General features: G+C 34.1%; 1 protein-coding gene across 4 annotated transcripts in view; it reads left to right on the top strand.

The window, feature by feature from the left end:
- SCLT1 (sodium channel and clathrin linker 1) overlaps nt 1-19,723 on the top strand; it is a 204,348-nt gene that overhangs the window by 19,371 nt on the left and 165,254 nt on the right. For 3 of the 4 annotated variants that reach the window (XM_035023077.1, XM_035023076.1, XM_035023079.1), the window contains exons 3-5: nt 1,918-1,976; nt 2,796-2,868; nt 6,548-6,603. In XM_035023077.1, the coding sequence (XP_034878968.1) occupies nt 1,918-1,976; nt 2,796-2,868; nt 6,548-6,603 (188 nt within the window). Of the gene's footprint in view, nt 1-1,743; nt 1,977-2,795; nt 2,869-6,547; nt 6,604-19,723 lie in introns of those variants that run through there. The other variant, XM_035023078.1, reaches the window with a different exon arrangement.

A 19,723-nucleotide genomic window follows, 5' to 3' on the forward strand; every position in this document is an offset into this window, starting at 1 on the left:
GGTTTTTATTTATCTTGTTTATATGCTTTATAGTGGAAAAGTTTTAACTTTTAATATAGTCAAATGTGTCAGTGCTTTACTGTTGTGTCTTAAGTCCTTCACTTGCATAAATGTGCTTTTCATATTTAAGTCTTTAATCAATCTGGAATTTCTTATTGTGTATTATGTAGGAAGGATGTCTGGTTTTTCTCTATATGAATAACTTCTTGAAGTAACCTATTTGCTTTTGTGGTATGTCCGTAGTGATACATATAAATCTTGTTAATTCCTTGAACTACTTATGGGATCCTGTTGTATTACTTTCCTTTAGCCTATCGATGGACATTTTATCTATTATTACAGTAAAAGCTGCACTGAACATCCTGTACATCTCCTTGTGTTTGAGTATTTATTCATACTTTACACCAGATAGTAGGTTTTTGGTCATGTTACGAATGTTGCTGGCCTTTTAACTTTGCTTATGGTACTTCAGCTGCATAGAAGCTTTAAATTTGGATGTTGTAAGATATCTCAGTCTTTCTGTTCATAGATTTTACTCCTGGTGTCTTCCAGCTAGAAAATGTATTTTGAATGGAAGTATTAGGCACTGCTTGGTATATTGGTGAACAAAACAAAAGTCTCTACATTTTTTGGAACTTAAGAAAGCTTTCTCTATCCCATGGTCAAAAATGCATTTTCTTTCAATAATTATTAAATATTTTTTAAAACATTTGGATCTTTATCTGTAATTTATTTTTCCGTTTAGTACATGCTGGAATCTAATTTTATTTTGTTACCTAACACTGTTACTTAAAAGCAGTATTTTGTCTATTCAGTTATAATTCCACTTCTTTTATACATCATGTTTCTATAAATTTTTAAATCTATTTCTGGATTTCCTATACTCTTCTGTTTGTTACTGTGTCTGTACCATAGTGTTTTAATTACTCTAGCATTAACAATGTTTTGATATGTAGTAGGGCAAGTCCTTTCCTCTTTTTTCTTTTCCCATTTACCTTTTTTTTTTGGCCAGGTTATCTTGGCTATTCTTGTACATTTACTCATTCATAGGAACTGTAAAAATCTGTTTAAGATAAAATTTCATAAATTATTCTATTGGAATCTTTTTGGAATTGCACTGTTACAGTGAATTTGAAAGAATTAATATATTTACAGTATTGACCGTTCACATATCCATGAATGGTATAGTACCATTTATTTATATCTGTTTTTATGTCCTTCAGTAAAGTTGATTTTTCAGTAGTTATTGCAACTTTTTTTTGTTTTGTTTTTGTTTTTTATTCTCAAGTACTACCTTTTGTTACAGTAGTGAATAGGGTATTATTGCCTTTTACATTTTCAAATTACTGCTGGCATTTGGGAAAGCTGTTCTGTTGATCTTCTGATAACTTAGTATATTCTCTTATTAGACCTAATAATTGGTAGATTATACATAGGTTTCTAGGTAAATGGTCAAATTGTCTGTAAATAATAATAGTATTGTATCTTCTTTTTCAACCTTTAAATTTTGAACTCTCTACCCTGGTTCCACTGACTAGAACCTCTAGTACAATGTTGAAGTTAGCAGTGATAGTGAGCAGCCTTGCATTAATAAGCTGCATTTAATGCAGTGTTTTTGATGTTTTACCATGGAAAATAGTAATTGATGTAGGTTTCTGGTAGAGAGTCTTTATCAAGTTGAGATAATTCTTCCTATTTCAAGTTTGCCAAGAGTTTTTATTATGCATGGATGTTAAAATTAACCAAATAAACTTTCAACGTCAGTTTAGATGATTACTTGTTTCTCTTCATCTTTTTAATTGCATTAGATTTTCTAAGGTTGTAAAATTTTTAATTGTATTTAATTTTAAACTACAGCCAATTTTGGGCTTGGATGATGTGAGAAAACATTTTAAGATGCAATATTCTCTGTTACAGAAAACTGTCTTCAAAGGAGATGGAGATGACACATTAGAAAACACAATAGTTGATCAAAGGTAAGGTTGAGTTACCAGAAAAATATTATTTTCTTAAGTATATTTATTGTTGAAATAATTCCTTTAGTATTAGGATTATTTCATAGTCTGCTATAATTAGATTTAAATATTGAATGTACAAGGGGGAAAAAAGCCAGCATTATAATCTATAAGAGTAGCTCTCAACTGGGGTGATTTTATCTCCCTCCTATTCGTAACCTCCTCTGGAGTTTCTAGAAACTGGCCCTCAAATGTGGAGGGCTAAGAGAGACTGAAGGAAGAGGCAGACCACTCCAGACTGGTAAGTGGCAAATTTATTAAGCAATAGAATCTATTTATGAGGCTTGTCTTGGGAGGACACAAGACAACTGTATTTCCTCACCTGCCTTAAAAGTTTATATAGAAGCTTTAACTTGGTTCAGTCACATATACAGGAGGCCTTAACTGGGTTCACTTACATACCTAGTGTAGATAGCCTCAGCATCACTTTACTATCTTAAGGCTGTATCTTTGGAGCAGCTTCTGGAACTGCGGAAGGCAAGCAGAACACATATTCCAGGGATAGGGGAGGGGGTGAGTAGCCTCCAATTGGCCAGGTTCAGCTCAAGGGTCAATTCGCAGTTGTTTTCTTGATGAACTCCTTCATTACCTCCCCTCCGTTGATATTTGACAAATCTGGAAATACTAATTGAGCTAAGATTGAGAACAGGAAAAAGGCAAAGTATTGATTGCTATGGATACATTTAACATGAAAATGTTGATGTTCAATTTAATTTACATATTATACATTAACCTATATTAAACAATATGCCATTTTTAAATTATGTATTTTTTCTTTAGCTTTTTAGCTCCTCTTATTATTGAGTATGATAAGCATCTGGAAGAGCTAAATAGGCAGCTGAAGTATTATCAGGTATGAAATCGTAGTTATCAAGCTTTTTATAATCTATTAAAAAAGTAAACTATACTCTTTTCAAAAACATTGATGAGGAATAAAATATTTAGCTATAACTAATCAGTTCTTCGCTGTCTGTAAGAGAGAAAGAGTTGTGTGTGTGTGTGAGTGTGTGTTTAAAAATTATTTTCAGTTTTGTTTTTTAATCCACTGTTTCCTTGCTCCTGGTATCTCCCAAGAAGATCTCTTAGATGCTTGAAGCTCTTAAACTCATTATTATATCTTTATTTTTTCCCCCAGGGAGACCCAAAACCATCTCATACTTTGAGACCTTTTCTTTACCCTCATTCTACCTGTATATCCCATTATTTGGAGAATGGATTTTTCACCCAATTTCAAATATTATGTCCATCAAATTTTAGATGCATTTGATCAGTTTCTAATATAGGCTTAAGCTATGGCAGCTTTTGTCTGAAATCCTCTTAGTAATGAGGGTTTATTTTAGGAGTGAACAGAGTGAAGAAACCAAGGACACTTCTACATCCTAGAATTTCTAAGATTAGGATATATAGCAGGCTCATGGAGAACTAGAATAACAGCACAACATTGTTCAGGATACAATCTGAGTTTCAATGATCGACATTTTTAGAATATTGTTAATATTTATAATTTGTTTCTTTGATTTTAAAAGTTTTTTACATTTTCCTCCCAAACTTTTGGACTTACTTTTTTTTTTAGAAAGAAACTTTTTTTTTTTAAGATTTTATTTATTTAATTGACAGAGAGAGAGAGACAGAGAGAGAGGGAACACAAGCAGGGGTAGTGGGAGAGGGAGAAGCAGGCTTCCCGCCGAGTAAGGAGCCAGATGCGGGGCTAGATCCCAGGACCCTGGGATCATGACCTGAGCCGAAGACAGTCGCTTAACCAACTGAGCCACCCAGGCGCCCCAACTTTGACCTTTCTGATTGTTGGGTAACCATACAAAGGAAGCATTTGTTAAAGAGATGCTATATGTCTCAAGCTAAGTCCACCAGAAGGTGATAAACTTCTTAGAGTTTGAATATACTCATCATTGTGTTTGGTTTAGATACCAATCCCTGGATCAGTTCAGTTGGGTAGCAAGGTTGATTTAATTTAATGCAAATGAAAGTATAGCAACTTTATATAAAAACACCACCTTAAGACTGATTTCCTCAGAATGGGGCTGTAAGTGTGGCAAACACTAAACTTTATTTATATCTCTTCTCCATGCAGGGACAGCAAGAGATCCTACCATATGGTTTGAAGTCTAGTGTATAATAAGCCCTCAATTTTTGATGAATGAATAAAAAACCAGGGCTTATTAGAACAAGATGATTAGATCTAGCTTAACAATATCCTATTTATAAATTAATGGATTGACTAAAAGTGTTTTACTAAAAGAACACATAATGCTTTCATCTTCTAAAAATAAGTTAGGTTTTCCATTGCATTTGAAATTATTTATACTCTCATTTCCAGGATTAATCCTCTAATATACATTTACAAAGTGATCCTGTAGACCCAAATTTCAAAAACAAGCATTTCTTTAAATTGCCGTTCCTGTTTTATTGTAAGTTAATTAGGTGTTTTCCTAGTCTTTACTATGTGCTTTTTTTTTTTTTTTAACCTTTGGTCATTTAAGTTTGAATCAACCATAGTAATGTCTTTTAATCTTTCTAATTGACAATTAAAGAGCAACAGAAAGCTCTCTTCTGTACACATGGCATTTTGCTTTTATTTTTAGGGCTAGTGAGTTAAAGTTTCTGCTGAATTCACTCAGGATTGCTATAATGACATATTATGTGGTTTGATTGTTATAAAATGGGGTAACTAGTTATTTTGAATTAAACTTGTAAATTTTTAATTTTTTATAATCTATCTGATTCATATATCTCTTTAATCAGCTATTTTACTAAGGTGTTTAACTTCATTTTCCCATTTAGCATTCTCAATCTAAGAGTGATTATTGAATTAATTACAAGAGAGAAAAAACTGTAGCAGAAGGCCTAAGGACCTGTAACAAGAGTAGTTGCTACTTTTAGAGAGAACAAAAGATGCTGACAGATAAATCTAAGAACAGTTGCTCACATGGATATTACTGATTAGAACTAGTTCTTAGGATTTATTGACCCAATAAAAAAATGGTTTACCTTGAATGCAAGAAAAGTATCGCTATAGTTCTCTATATGAAAAATTTTCTTCCAAAAATATAAATAAGGGAAAATTTGATAATATGAGAGGGACTGCTGAGATTTTGTTTCCTTCCAACTATTAAATATTTTGAAATATTTTACAGTAAAGAATCTTTAGTGTGACCATAATGGTTCACCTGTAATCCTAGCTATATATATATATATATTAACTATTTGAGTAAATATTTTTTAAGATACACCAACATTTTTGCAACTTTTAAAGATCTTGCAAGATTTTGCAACTTTTAAGATCAGGTTTTTTGTTTTGTCTTAATGACAAGAATCAGGATAATTGCTACAATAAAATCCAAACTTCTTAGCTACCATGGCATTCAAGACTGCCTTTCCAGTTTTCTTTCACTTCATCATCACTCAATGTATGGTCACTTCTCAATTATCTGATAGTGAATTCATTCATTTTGGTTTAATTGTGATTCATCCACAGCAAGGACCTGGGAAAGGTTCACCTTTAGAGTTGGCTGTTACTGATTTCCTAGACCAAGCTGCCACTAGCTTCTCTGGTTGAAAGGGAGGCAGAAGGGCTTGGAGCATTGCCTGTTCCACCCTTCCCTTGCCAGGTTCACTCCAGGCTTGGCTCTTCTCCTTTAGCCTAGGATACCCATTCAAGACTAATGGACATATCATGAGTTGATTGCAGTTTTGTTTTAAGTGTGATTTTACATGGCCTCCTTCCTGCTCTCCCCTTGCCCATTTACTCTCATTGAGAGCTGACAACTATGCCTGTGTTCTAATATTTTTTGCCTCTCTGCTTTTACACATATTTCTCCCTACTTGAAATGCCTTTCCTTTCCTGTTGAAATTTTACAGTCCCTTTTTCTCCTCAGAATTAATCATACCAAACTCATTCTCTTTACGGTATATTTTATTCTCATTTGTATTTTAATTAGTGATACTTTTTTTTTTCTCCATTTTTCCTATTAAAGTATATGTTAGTGATGATATAGGTTTACCATAGCAACCTTATATGGTGTGGAGAGTTTAGACAGTTAATAAAGGTGGCGAATAGGAGCCTAAGTGAATTACTGCTAAAGAAGATCTCTATTTTCTTTTTCACCATTAACCTTTTACTTTTTCAGATACAAGCTCTTATATGGGCTTCAACTAAACTAAAGTGAATTAAGAATACATTCAGGGTATGGGGATCATCTGGTATTTGTTATAGTGACATACTGAGGAATATCTCTCATCTGGTTTTTTTGTAAACATCTATAAATCATAGGATTGCATTTGTGAATATTTCTCAGTGTGTCATATAAATATTTTCTTTATATTTGTTTCAAAATGAATGCTTTATTATGTTCTGTGTATCATTAAAATATCCATATTTACTAGTGCTTATTAGGAGTAAAGAATTATTGTTTCTTATCAGTAGCCTAGTGCCATGGAATCTGACTGCTTGCATAGGAATGGATTACTTAATAGAGACCTGTCTGCAAAATGTATTCCATATTTTAATCTTTCAGAAACATATGGGCGAGATGAAACTACATCTTGAAAATGTCATCAAGGAAAACGCAAGGTAGATCAATTAACTGTTGATTTTTTTATTGTTATTCTAGGTAACTCTTATTGTTGTTATTTGATATTTTATTCATATAGTATACTGGTTATGAGTACAGACTCTGGAGCCTGATTTTCTGTTTGACTCCTAGGTCCATTACTTACTAGCTATGCAACCTTAGACAGTTACTTAACCTCTTTGTGCTTTAGTTTTCTCATCTATGAATTGTAAATAATAATTTATTTCATAGGGCTGACTGTAGGGGAAGATAGGGTACATAATAAACGCTTTATAAATATTAGCAATCACTAATAAGATAGTTATTTTAATCACGTATGTTATGAATCATACTGATAAAACAAAAACTGACAATCCACCATCAAGAGTTTAAAAAAGTTACCAATACTGGTACATCTACCCATGTTTTCCTTCCCTATCCCATTCCTCTCCTGCCTTCTGCCAGATATTAACACTTTCTTGAATTTTGGGTTTATCATTCCCTTGCTTTTTAATTTTTTTTTTTTAAAGATTTTATTTATTTATTTGAGAGAGAGAGAATGAAAGAGAGCACATGAGAGTGGGGAGGGTCAGAGGGAGAAGCAGACTACCTGCCGAGCAGGGAGCCCGATGCGGGACTCGATCCAGGGACTCCAGGATCATGACCTGAGCCGAAGGAAGTCGCTTAACCAACTGAGCCACCCAGGTGCCCGCTTTTTAAATTTTTTAATAGGTGTGTGTATCCTTAACAATTATTATTCAGTTTTGTATTTTTTTTTAGCTATATAAAAATCATATCATTTAGTCTCCTGGGACTTTTTCTTCTACTCAGTATCATGCACAAACAAGCACAAGAGTTTCAAGGGATAATCTTGCTGGATCATAGATTATATTAATACTCAGTTTTACAATATAACACCAACTTAATTTCCAAAGTGGCTATACCGATTTACATTCCCACCTGTGATATTTATGAGTTCTTATTGATCTATATGTTTTTATCAGCACTTAGTCTTACCAGGTTTCTTAATTTTTGTTATTTTGAGTCTTAAATGGTTTTTCATTGTGGTTATAATTTAACATTTCCCTGAATGCTAATATGGTTAACCATTTTTCATATGTTTATTTACCCATGTGATTTTCTTCTCTCATTAAATGCTTGTTCATTTCTTTTTCCCACTTTCTATATACCTTTTCCTTATTAAATTGTCAAAGTACTTTATATACTCTGTAATCTGAATATTTGTTGGTGTGCCGATCTGTGTCAATGCAGTAATAATACTGTAAACGATAACCATTGTAGAAATTTCAGAGAGGAAGGGATTTAGTCACTTACATGTAAGTACTACTAGATCGCTGGTTTTAAGATCATAACTTAGGGGCTGTGATCTGGAGGTCAGAAATTTATGGTGCTGCCACCATCTCTGTTGCTACTCCTACAGCATCATTTCCATAAAGCTAGAGTCTTGCCATTGGAAAGCGAGGCACAGGGTATTGACTATAAGGATACTCTCATGTCTGTCCAGTTTTGCTTGCTATCTGTCATACCAATAGAAAAATATTTCAGCTCACTTCTGTTTTCCATATCCCCCTCAAGTGCCTCTCACTGGTGAAACTTTAATCCCACCCACAACTCCAGCTACAAGAACCACTGAGAAATATAGTTTTAGACTTTCAGCCACTGTGCTAGAGGCTGGAAGATGAAAAGGGATGGGAATGAATAATGTTGCTACAGTACCATACAACATGCTAGCCAATAGGTGTTTCATATATCTGTTCCCAGGTTATGATATATTTCATGAAAAGAATTTTCTATTTTGTTTTTAATCTGAAGGTAGGTGACTCCATCTTTTTTCTTATGGTTGTTATTCTTCATGTCTCTAACAAATCCTCCCCCAGCCTGTGATCATAAAGATCTGTTTTGGGCTAAAAATGTTTAAAGTTTTATTCTATCCCAAGTTTCTCAACTTTAACTTTTAAAGATCATGTAGCTGGGCTGAAATCTGATACATCTTTTGTTGTTGACTTGTATAACTAGACCAAACAGGGAAGAAATAATTTTGTTTAGTTCTAAATTCATTTAAAACATGGGCTCTTTTATTTTTTTTTTTTTTAAGATTTTATTTATTTATTTGCCAGAGAGAGAGAGAGCGCATAAGCAGGCAGAGAGGCAGGCAGAGGGAGAGGGAGAAGCAGGCTCTCCACTGAGCAGGGAGCCTGACGTGGGGCTCGATCCCAGGACTCTAGGGTACCTGAACCGAAGGCAGCCGCTTAAGCTACTGAGCCACCCAGGTGCCCCTAAACATGGGCTCTTTTAAAGCTAGCATTCTTTTGTATGTATTTTGCTATATATAGCAGTTTCCTTTTTTATTGTTAATTTATTTTAGTGTAATACATGTTGTTCTTTAGAATAGAATAATCTAGAACTCCCATGGAATTCGTATGTCTTGCTTTTGACTATTTTGTCATTTTCTCCCTTCCATTTTAAAAAATATGTTTCACTATTTCTTCTCTTTTCTAATTTCTGAAAGTTTCATATGTTTAAGCTAGTTGGCTGAAGTGTAAAATAAATCTTTTAATTGGGTTTTCAGTTTTCTTATTTGCTTTTCCCTCATGGAAAAGTTTTTCTAACTTTAACTTTTTATGATTTACTATTCTATCTCAAAAAAATTATTAAATAAGCCATGCTGTTCCTAACAAAGAACATTGCTAAGATTTTTGAATCACCAATGTATGTAAATTAAGCTTGTATTTTAATGTAATGGGGATAGAAAATGTATTATATGGTTGAGATAATCATTTTGTTTCCTATATTTGATTCCACATACTTACTTCTTTTCATGTCCAGGTCTTTTTAAGCCAGTCTTTTAAAAATCTGCCTTTACCTATTTAACAGTAATGTGGTCATGTCTCATGAGTGTATTTATTCCTAGTACAACAGGAAAGTGGGAAAAAATGGATTCTGAGCTTATTAAAAAGACACTTTTAGTAATTTGAAAATGTTCTCAGATTTTAAAGTGAATTCTGCTTATTATGTTTTTAGGGCAACATCCTATCTTTAATTATGTATTGCAGTTAAGGACTGCAAAATCAAGAGAGTTTATCATTTTTAAGGAAAGTATCTTAAATGTGTATACATGGTCAGTTCTGAGTAATGGAAGCTAGCAGTGACATTGATTATATAGTAGTATGCAATTCTACACTGTTGGGTTTTGGAAACATTTTAATATTTACATTTTTATATGGGTGGATATAATGTGGGAATTGACTACAGATAGGAGATAATGAAGTCATTTAAATCAGGCTAAGGAAGAGGTGAAAAAATATTTTCCTTCCTCCCATTTTTAAGTCTGTTCCTTGAAATCTAGTTCATGTTGAGAATATAGTGTTTTATATTTTGTTTTGTACTAAATTTTTTCTGTAATACCATCTTTTCTCCTCAAAACTTATCAGAGGAAGTAAATTGGGTAAGATAATGAAATGCAGGATTATATGTACAACACTTTCTGGCACTAAATACTAATTTTTATTGTTTGTTATATTATTATTCAGGCTATGGAAGACATCATTTGTTGCTTCCATAAGAGCCATTTTTATTTATTTTATTATTATTATTTTTTAAAGATTTATTTATTTATTTGAGAGAGCGAGAATGAGAGAGAGAGAGAGTACATGAGAGGGAGGAAGGTCAGAGGGAGAAGCAGACCCCCTGCCGAGCAGGGAGCCCGATGCGGGACTCGATCCCGGGACTCCAGGATCATGACCTGAGCTGAAGGCAGTCGCTTAACCAACTGAGCCACCCAGGTGCCCAATAAGAGCCATTTTTAATTCTTTCATTCAGCTCTGATTTTGTTCCAGTGTCACTGTGCTCAGGGGAGATGAGCTGCTTCCACAGTTTTAAGTGATAAGTCTTTTATTCACACTAGTTTGAATTTCTTTTTGCCAGGGATTGGTCTAGGAATGAACACGGGACCCTACTTTTAGCCAGTGAAGTTAAGAGAAAATCTGTTGTAGAGCTTCTCGTAAAGAGTTTTCTCCCTGATTTAAAAAAAAAGGCTGGCAAGAAGAAAGCTTTACCTCTTTCCAGCTTCTTGTTATTTTAGAAAGTGATATGCGAAGTTGGTATAGCCATTTTGTATCAGTGGAGGTAGATACCAAGATTGAAAGAAGGGAGAGATGAGAAAACCTTTGGTCCTTATTATATTATTGAACTGCTGAAACAAATCTGGAACCACTTACCCTCCCGATTTAATATTAGATGAAGTAATAAAATATTCATTCAGTCATTCATTTATAAGTATTTATTGAGTGCTTATATGTACCAGCACTATTCAAGTGAATATATCAGTGATAAAACAGACAAAAATGACCAAACGTACTTGGGGTGCCTGGGTGGCTCGGTTAAGCATCTGTCTCTTGATTTTGGCCCAGGTAATGATATCAGAATCCTGATATCAAGCCACTTGTTGGGCTCCCTCCTCAGTGGGGAGTCTACTTGTCCCTCTTGCCCTCTGCCCCTCCCCCCACTAGTGTGTGTACTCTCTCTGGCTCGTTCTCAAATAAACAAATAAATCTTTTTAAAAAAATGACCGTCCTTATTTTTTGTTAGTCATTTTGTTACTTACAGCCAAAATATACTAACTGATAGAGAGACTTAATTGCATCTGTCAGATGCATAAACTACAGCCTGTGGGCCAAATTTGGCCTGCTACCTTTTGTAAATAAAAGTTTATTGACTCAGCCACATTCATTCATTGATATATTGTCTATGGTAAACACTGCTGTTCTTGTGCTACTTGAGGTGCTGTGAGGAAGACCATCCCCAAAAGTCTGCCAAAATCCTAAGCTTTATAAAGTTTCAAATTTCCATTTCAAATCTCATATAAAGCCAGAGCTACCCTGATTTCTCTGTGTCTCTGTTTATAACTGAGTTTATTGTTCTCTATTTATGTGTATATTCATACACTCTGTTTGTTATATTATTATTCAAGCTATGGAAGACATCATTTGTTGCCTCCATAAGAGCCATTTTATATTTTCCCTTTGATTACTAGTCTCTAATCATGCCAGCCTTCTTATTTGGCTTCCTTAAACCTGGCAAACCAGTGTCCCCCTGAAGACCTTACCTAATTCTTCTGCCTAGAATACTCTTCTCCAGACCCACACAGGACTGTCTTCCCTTTGTTCAGATCTTTTATCAGGAAAGCATTCCCTGACCACATTATCTAGCTGTTTCCACCATCTTCCCCTTTCTTTTTTTTTTTTTCTATAATACAGTTTTCTTTTATTTATGGCACCTATTACTACTTGAAATTATTTATTCGCCTATTTGCTTATTTTTTTTGTCTTATCTACTAGAATGTATCCTTCATGCGAGCAAGGCCCTTGTCTATTCTTACCACTGTATCCTTAACACCATTGAATAATGCTTTATCTTTATGCAAAAACCATATAATTCACTCTTTATGATTTCCAGTTTCAGTTACTTTGAAGAGTAAAAACTTAGAGATGCTTTTGATCTCCTTTTGATCTTCTGTGATTTTATAATTTTTCTGACTTTTTGTAATTATTTTACTTACCTCTAATTTAACAGTAGTTATTTAATGACTCATCTTTATTGAGCCTTTCATTTTCAGTTTAGGTTTCATGGAAAAAAAACTCTTTTATACTTTAATTGTACCACTTTGGGTCATATTTAATTAAATTGTGCAATCATAAGAACAGGTTCATGCAGCTATGATGTAGATTGACTGTTCCAACTTCTTTTTAGTATGCTTTCCGTATTACAGAGGCTGGAAAATAGCTCAGGATATGAATTAGGTTCTGCTAATGATAAGTACTTGTAAGAGACCTAAATTAGGAGATAAGTAGGAGGAGAAGCAGTATCTGAGGATCTATTTTTGTGGCTGAGAATCTAACAAGTGTAGTGTAGTTCTAGAGCTGATAATTCTGGGCAGCCGCTTCTCTTGAAGCTAAGGCAGGGTGTTCCTGCAGGCAATAGCTCTCTGACAGTAACATCCTAATCCCAGGATCTCAGATGAGAAAGTGTGATCTTGGAACCAGCAGTTGGTATAGTTGCTTCCTCCTGATTATCTAGCTTCCTAACTGTGGCCTGTATATCAGTTCTTAGCAAATCAGTTTTGCAATTAGCTAAACCAAGATTGACTTTTTCTAGAAATTGCACTAGAAAATAGAGATCAACTAATCAATGGTGACAGCAGAAAAAAATGAAATCTAGTTATTAATAATAAGGATAGGGACACCTGGGTGGCTCAGTTGGTTAAACGTCTGCCTTCAGCTCAGGTCATGATCCCAGGGTCCTGGGATTGAGTCCCGCATCAGGTTCCTTGCTCAGCTGAGAGCCTGCTTCTCCCTCTGCCTGCTTCTCCCTCTGTCTGCCACTCCCTCTGCTTGTGCTCTTTCTTTCTCTCTGACAAATAAATAAATAAAAATCTTATAAAAAATAATAATGATAACACTGTCTACCTCCACAAAGCTTTATATGATTTCTCTTATCAAGCCATCCAAAATGATGGAAGTTTCTTCTTTTTATTTTCCCAAGGCTCTTAGATTTTTTAAAAAAGATTTTATTTATTTGACAGAGAGATGGGGGGGAGCAGGAGAGGGAGAAGCAGGCTCTCTGCCTAGCAGGGAGCCCAGTGTGGCAGGACCCTGGGATTATGACCTGAGCCGAAGGCAGTTAACCAACTGAGCCACCCAGGCGGCCCTAAGGCTCTTACATTTTGACTTAATTATTATATATTTGAATAAGTACAACTAGAACCAGAAGTCTTACTATCTTGTATGTAATACTGCTTCAAATATTTGTTGAACATGATTAAATTATTGATGTCTAATCTTCAAGATTTATTAACAATACATAAAAAACAGTGCTTTGAAAAAGAGTAATTCCTTAAATCTTTGCAGTAATTAAATGGTTTTATTTTCTCAATCATACTGTTAATATCTTTGGAGAATTAGATAAAATTCATTTAATCAGTATTTATAAATATATTATTATGTTATATATTACAAATATATTATGTTTCAAAGAAAAGGGCAAAAATAAATATATAAGATAAAAATAAGCATAAGGATATAGAGGATAGGAAGAACAATTAACAAGTTTGAGTATGTATTTTTCTGTTTATATGCACTCATATCAAGCAACAAGAATACACTGTTGTTTTTAAAGGCCTGTGAAACATTTATAAACATAGACATGGACTGCAAACCTTGCCCACCGTATATGCACATACAAATTTAAAACAATATAAGTGATGCCTACAATAAAATTAGAAATAACAAAAAACAGCGGTGCCTGGGTGGCTCAGTCAGTTAAGTGTCTGCCTTAGGCTCAGGTCATGGTTTTGGGGTCCTGGGATTGAGCCCTGCTTCAGGCTCCCTGCTCAGTAAGGAGTTTGCCTCTTCTCCCTCTCCCTCTCCTCCTCAGCCTCCCCCTACCCATGCATGCTTATGCTCTCTCTCAAATAAATAAAATCTTAAAAAAAATAACAAAAAACAGGCACAAATAATTTTTTAACTACATTTTCAACTAACCGCTGAGATGAAAAGGAATTGAAAACTAAAATTAAAAACTTAGAATAAGCAACATATCAAACTAGTGAGATGTAGCCAAACTAGTACTTAGAACATTTTTAATCAATTGAAAATAAATGAATAGGGAGTTTTGTTTACAATGATATCAAGACTAGGTAATCAGACTCCTTCTGAGAAAAACCAGAAATTCTAGACAAAAACTAGAAAATTGGAACAAAAATTTGACAACAATCAGATCTATTTAAATGCATTGGACTCAGTGGAGAATTATAGAGTAAGACCAGGAAAATAATGAAATCCAGGGATATGAGCCTGCCTTTGAGCTGCCTGCCCCTAGGTGCATCTCCCTATCCTGGAGGAGGTGAAGAGAGGTTGAAAAACTGAGCTTGAAACAAATTCATAGGGCCAGAGAGATTAAATTTGAAAGTCAGGGCCCATCAGATTTGAGGGTGAGTGGCTTAGGAACTTCCCAGGCATTGGGTTGGGATACCCTAGAAGTAAGAGTGACCCCCAAAATATACTAGTCCTAAAAAGATCTAAAACATGGCTTGGAATTATCTGAATCTCTGATGTTGATATAAGGTGATCAGAGATTGATAATGCACCTAGACACCTGGGAAAAAAAAAAAGGAAGACCATTTTAGAGGAAGATAACATTATTGCTAGGCCTCAAAATATCTCCAGATATTTTTACATGTAACACCTGGCTCATATTTTTAAGACAGAATTTTTTTAAAATGATAAGAAATAGTAGGCAATAGAAGAAAATCCACAGGATTGGTCTTTAAAATAACTCTGCTTAATATGTTCAATGAAAAAAGACAATTTTGAGAATGTTGATAAGAGAATAGGGAGCACTAAAAAAAGACCAAACCGAAATTCTGAAACTGAAAAAAAAAATACAGGGATGAAATAAGATATAACTGAAGAGAGAATTAATGGAATGGAATCCAAGTCTGAAGAAAATATTCAGAAGGAAGATCAGAAAGACAAGAAGATAAAAAAAAAAAATACAGAAAATAATGTAAGAGACTTGAGGGAAATAGTGAAAAGAGCTAAAATTCATATAACTTAAGTCCCAGAAAGAGAGGGCAGAGAGACAATTGATCCACAAATTAAAGAAACACCATTTATCATAAGCAGGATAGTACAAAAAACTATAGATACATTATTATAAGATCAGATACAAAATCAAAGACAATTTTTAAAAATGTTCAAAGCAGAAAAATTATCTTCAAAGAAACAGCAGTAAGACATAAATGAACTTCTCAACAGAAATGATGGAAATCAGGAAACAGTGGACTGTCTTCAAAGCTGAAAGAAAAACTATTAGCTTAAAATTATGTATCTAGTGAAACTTTTTTCTAGAAGTCACATAAGTACATTTTCAGATGAAAAGAAATTGAGAAAATTACCATTAGCAAAATTAAAATCTTAAAAGGATATTCTACAAAAAGAAAGGAAAGGGTAACTATGGGAGAAAGTCTAATGAAGATCAACTATTCTGAAACAATAATAATGTTTCTAAAATACCTGTAGAGAATTAAAATACAAGGCAACAATATCATAAATTTGGGAAAAGGGTAAATAGAGTTAAAATATTCTCAGCTTCCAGCATTACCCAAAAGAAATAGAATACTAATATAATTTAGAGTGTTGCTAATTCTGTATGCATGTTATAATCTCTAGGGTAGACACTGAAAGTAAAGAATCATCTAACTGCCAAACTAATAGAGTAGAAAAATAGAGTAATAAAAACCTATAGAACAACAGGAACTCTCACTCATTGCTTGTGGGAAAGCAAAATGTACAGTCACCCAGGAAGACAGTTTGGTGGTTTCTTAAAAAATGAAACTTATTCTTAACATAACAATCCAGCAGTCATACTCCTTGATATTTACCTAAAGGAGTTGAAAACTTATGTCTACACAAAAACCTCCACATGAATGTTTATGGCAGCTTTATTCACAATTGCCAAAACTTGGAAACAACCAAGATTTCCTTCAATAGGTGAATGGATAAATAAACTGTGGTACATCCAAACTATCAAGCCAGGAGAAGATATGGAGGAGCCCTAAATAGATATTACTAAGTGAAAGAAGCCAATTTGAAAAGGTTACAGATTGTATGATTCCAAACTATGTGACATTCTGGAAAAGGCAAAACTATGGAGACAAGGGGCACCTGGGTGGCACAATTGGTTGGGCATCCAGCTCTTGATTTCAGCTCAGGTCATGATCTCGGGGTCATGAGATCAAGCTCCACAGTCTGCTTAAGACTGTCTCTCCCTCTCATTCTGCCCCTCCCCTGACCATGCTTGCACACACACGCACTCTCTCTCTCAAATAAAGAACCTTTAAAAAAACAAAACAAAACAAAACTATGGGGACAATAAAATGATCAGTGGTTGCCAGGGGCTGGGGGAAGGGGGCGGGAGTAGAGAGAATGAAAAGGCAGAGCACATAGGATTTTTAGGACAGTGAAACTATTCTGTAAGACACTAGTAATGGATACATGTCATTGTAGGATGTAGGATGTATAGCACTAAGAGTGAATCCTAATGTAAACTATAGACTTTGGGTAATTGTGTCAATGTAGGTTTATCAGTTGTGACAGAATGTACCACTCTGGTGGGGGAGGTCATGCTGAGGGGGGCCAAGGGGTATACTGGGGAATGTCTCTACTTTCTGCTCTCTTTGCTGTGAACCTAAAACTACTCAAAAATTAAGTCTTATTAAAAAGAGTCACCTAAAATGAACACATTAAAAAGAATAATCAAAAGAAAGCATGAATGAATGGATAAAGAAGATGTGGTATATATATATAATGGAATAGTATGCAGCCATCAAAAGGAATGAGGTCTTGCCATTTGCAATGACGTGGGTGGAACTGGAGGGTATTATGCTGAGCGAAATAAGTCAAACAGAGAAAGACATGTATCATATGACCTCACTGATATGAGGAATTCTTAATCTCAGGAAACAAACTGAGGGATGCTGGAGTGGGGGGTGGGGTGGGAGGGATGGGATGACTGGGTGATAGACACTGGGGAGGGTATGTGCTCTGGTAAGCGCTGTGAATTGTGCAAGACTGTTGAATCACAGATCTGTACCTCTGAAACAAATAATGCAATATATGTTAAGAAAAAAGAAAAAGATAGCAGGAGGAGAAGAATGAAGGGGGGAAATCGGAGGGGGAGACGAACCATGAGAGATGATGGACTCTGAAAAACAAACTGAGGGTTCTAGAGGGGAGGGGGTGGGAGGATGGGTTAGCCTGGTGATGGGTATTAAAGAGGGCACGTTCTGCATGGAGCACTGGGTGTTGTGCACAAACAATGAATCATGGAACACTACATCTAAAACTAATGATGTAATATATGGGGATTAACATAACAATAAAAAAATTTTTTAAAAAAGAAAGAAAGCATGAAAGTAAAGAAAATCCTAATAGGCACGGCATATAGAAACAAATACTAAGGTAGTAGATATAAAGCCAAATATATCAGTAATTATATTAAATTTCAGTGTATTACATGCTACAATTAAAAGTGATGTATCAGAGGAGAGTAAAAAAAGAAACCAGTTATGGTATATACTTATCAGAGAGATTCCTAAAATGTAATATAGAATGGATGCAGATAAAAGGATGGAAAATAGATAACACCATGCAAGTGCTAACCAAAAGAAAGGTGGTAATGTCAGACACAGTAGACTTTAATGCAGAACAGATTATTAGAGATAAAAAGGGATATTTCATAATGACAAAACATTCATTTTTCCCAAAAGATGTGACAGTTTTAAATTTGTGAGCACTCAATAACAAAGGCTCAGAATGGAAAATTTTCAATTTTTCTGTTCTTCTAGAATCAAAAAATTCAATTATAGCACTGAGTGGCAAGATAGACTAAATTTTTTTTAAAGTACTTAAAAGTATCAATAACAACAGGTTATTTTTAAATATGTTATACTATTTTTTAAATATTTACTTTTCCTGACAGAAAATGTTTAATAAGAGAAAAATGACCAATACATAAATATAACAAGAATTTTTTTAAAAGATTTTATTTATTTGTCAGAGAGGGAGAGCTCGAGCACAAGCAGAGGGAGAAGCAGGCAGAAGGAGAAGCAGAGTTCCTGCCAAGCAAGGAGCCCAATGCGGGAATCGATCCCAGGACCCTGGGATCATGACCTGAGCCAAAGGCAGACGCTTAACTGAGACTGAGCCACCCAGGTGTCCCTATAACAAGAATTTTTAAAAAGGCACCCCAAACCGCAGAGAAAAACTGTGATAGTAGGAAATATAAACAGATTGCTCTCAGTAATTTGAAAAAAAAACAGAAAAAAAAGTAGGAGTATGTAATATTTGAACAATGCGGTTAACAAATCTGTAAGGGACGCATATTGAATACTACTACCTTCAGAATACATAGCCATCCTAAGTACACATATAATATTTCCACAATTAACCAGTTCAAAAAAGTAACTCAGGAATTTTTAAAATCTCAAAATTACTCTGCTTATGTTCCTTGATGACAGTGAAAATTATACTAGAAATCAATTTTTTTAAAGGTAACTAGAAAATCCCCAACTGTTCTTTAGTTAAGCAACTTCTAATTACTTATAGGTCAAAGGATTAACAGTGAAAAATTAGAGCATACTTTTAACTGGTTGATAATGAAAATTAAATCAATAAAGCTTACAGGTTGCCACTAAGGCCATTCTTAGAGGGAAATCCAAAGTCTTAACTACATATATTAGAAAAGAAAGTCTAAAAATCAGTGATCTCTAAGAATTTGCAAAAGAGGTCAGAAAAAGGACAGTAAACTAACCCAAAATTATAAAACACCTGGGGAATCTGGGCACGTTGGGCAAGAGTCAGCAGGCATTGCAAACTGTAAGATTGGACACCCCGTCCCTAAGTACTTAAGATACTAAAACAAAAATAAGCTATACATAGGCAGTCCTTGCTGTGTTTGATAGTGCAGGACTTTAAAAATGACCATGCAAGCTGAAACTGTGGAAAGTGATCTTAATAATCAATGGATGAAAATTACGATTTTTCTGTGACCTTTAAAAATTTTTGCAAAAATACTAATTGTCTTGTTGTTTATAACTGTACTGTTGATTATAAGGAATGAGTTTTTTTTTTAACAAAGAAATAAAACATTTTAATTCTCAATGTTTCTAATGTTTTTAGTATACTAAGTGAATATTAATTTTACTATTTTTTTCATTTCATTTTAAAATGACTCTAGGGGGTTTACCTGAGTTGATGCAAATATCTGTATAATGGAAATGATGGAATATTATGCCATCATTAAAGTATTTATAGGAAAATATAATCTGGAAGAATGCGTATGTTTCAGTAATACAGCTTAAAAGGCAGGTTATAAAATATTAGCAATATGGTATATCTGTCTATTTTTAATGGAGAGCAAAAATTCTGCTAGAAAATATATCACACCATTAATAATGGTTTTTCTCTGGGACTTGGGATGTCTTTTTTAAAACTCTTATTATATTTTATGTTATAAAGTAAATATTTTTTCAAATACCAGAAATACTTAAACTCATTATTA

This window comes from Mirounga leonina, unplaced genomic scaffold, assembly GCF_011800145.1.
Source record: "Mirounga leonina isolate KUSES-001 unplaced genomic scaffold, KU_Mleo_1.0 Mir_176, whole genome shotgun sequence".
NCBI classification, from domain to species: domain Eukaryota; kingdom Metazoa; phylum Chordata; class Mammalia; order Carnivora; family Phocidae; genus Mirounga; species Mirounga leonina.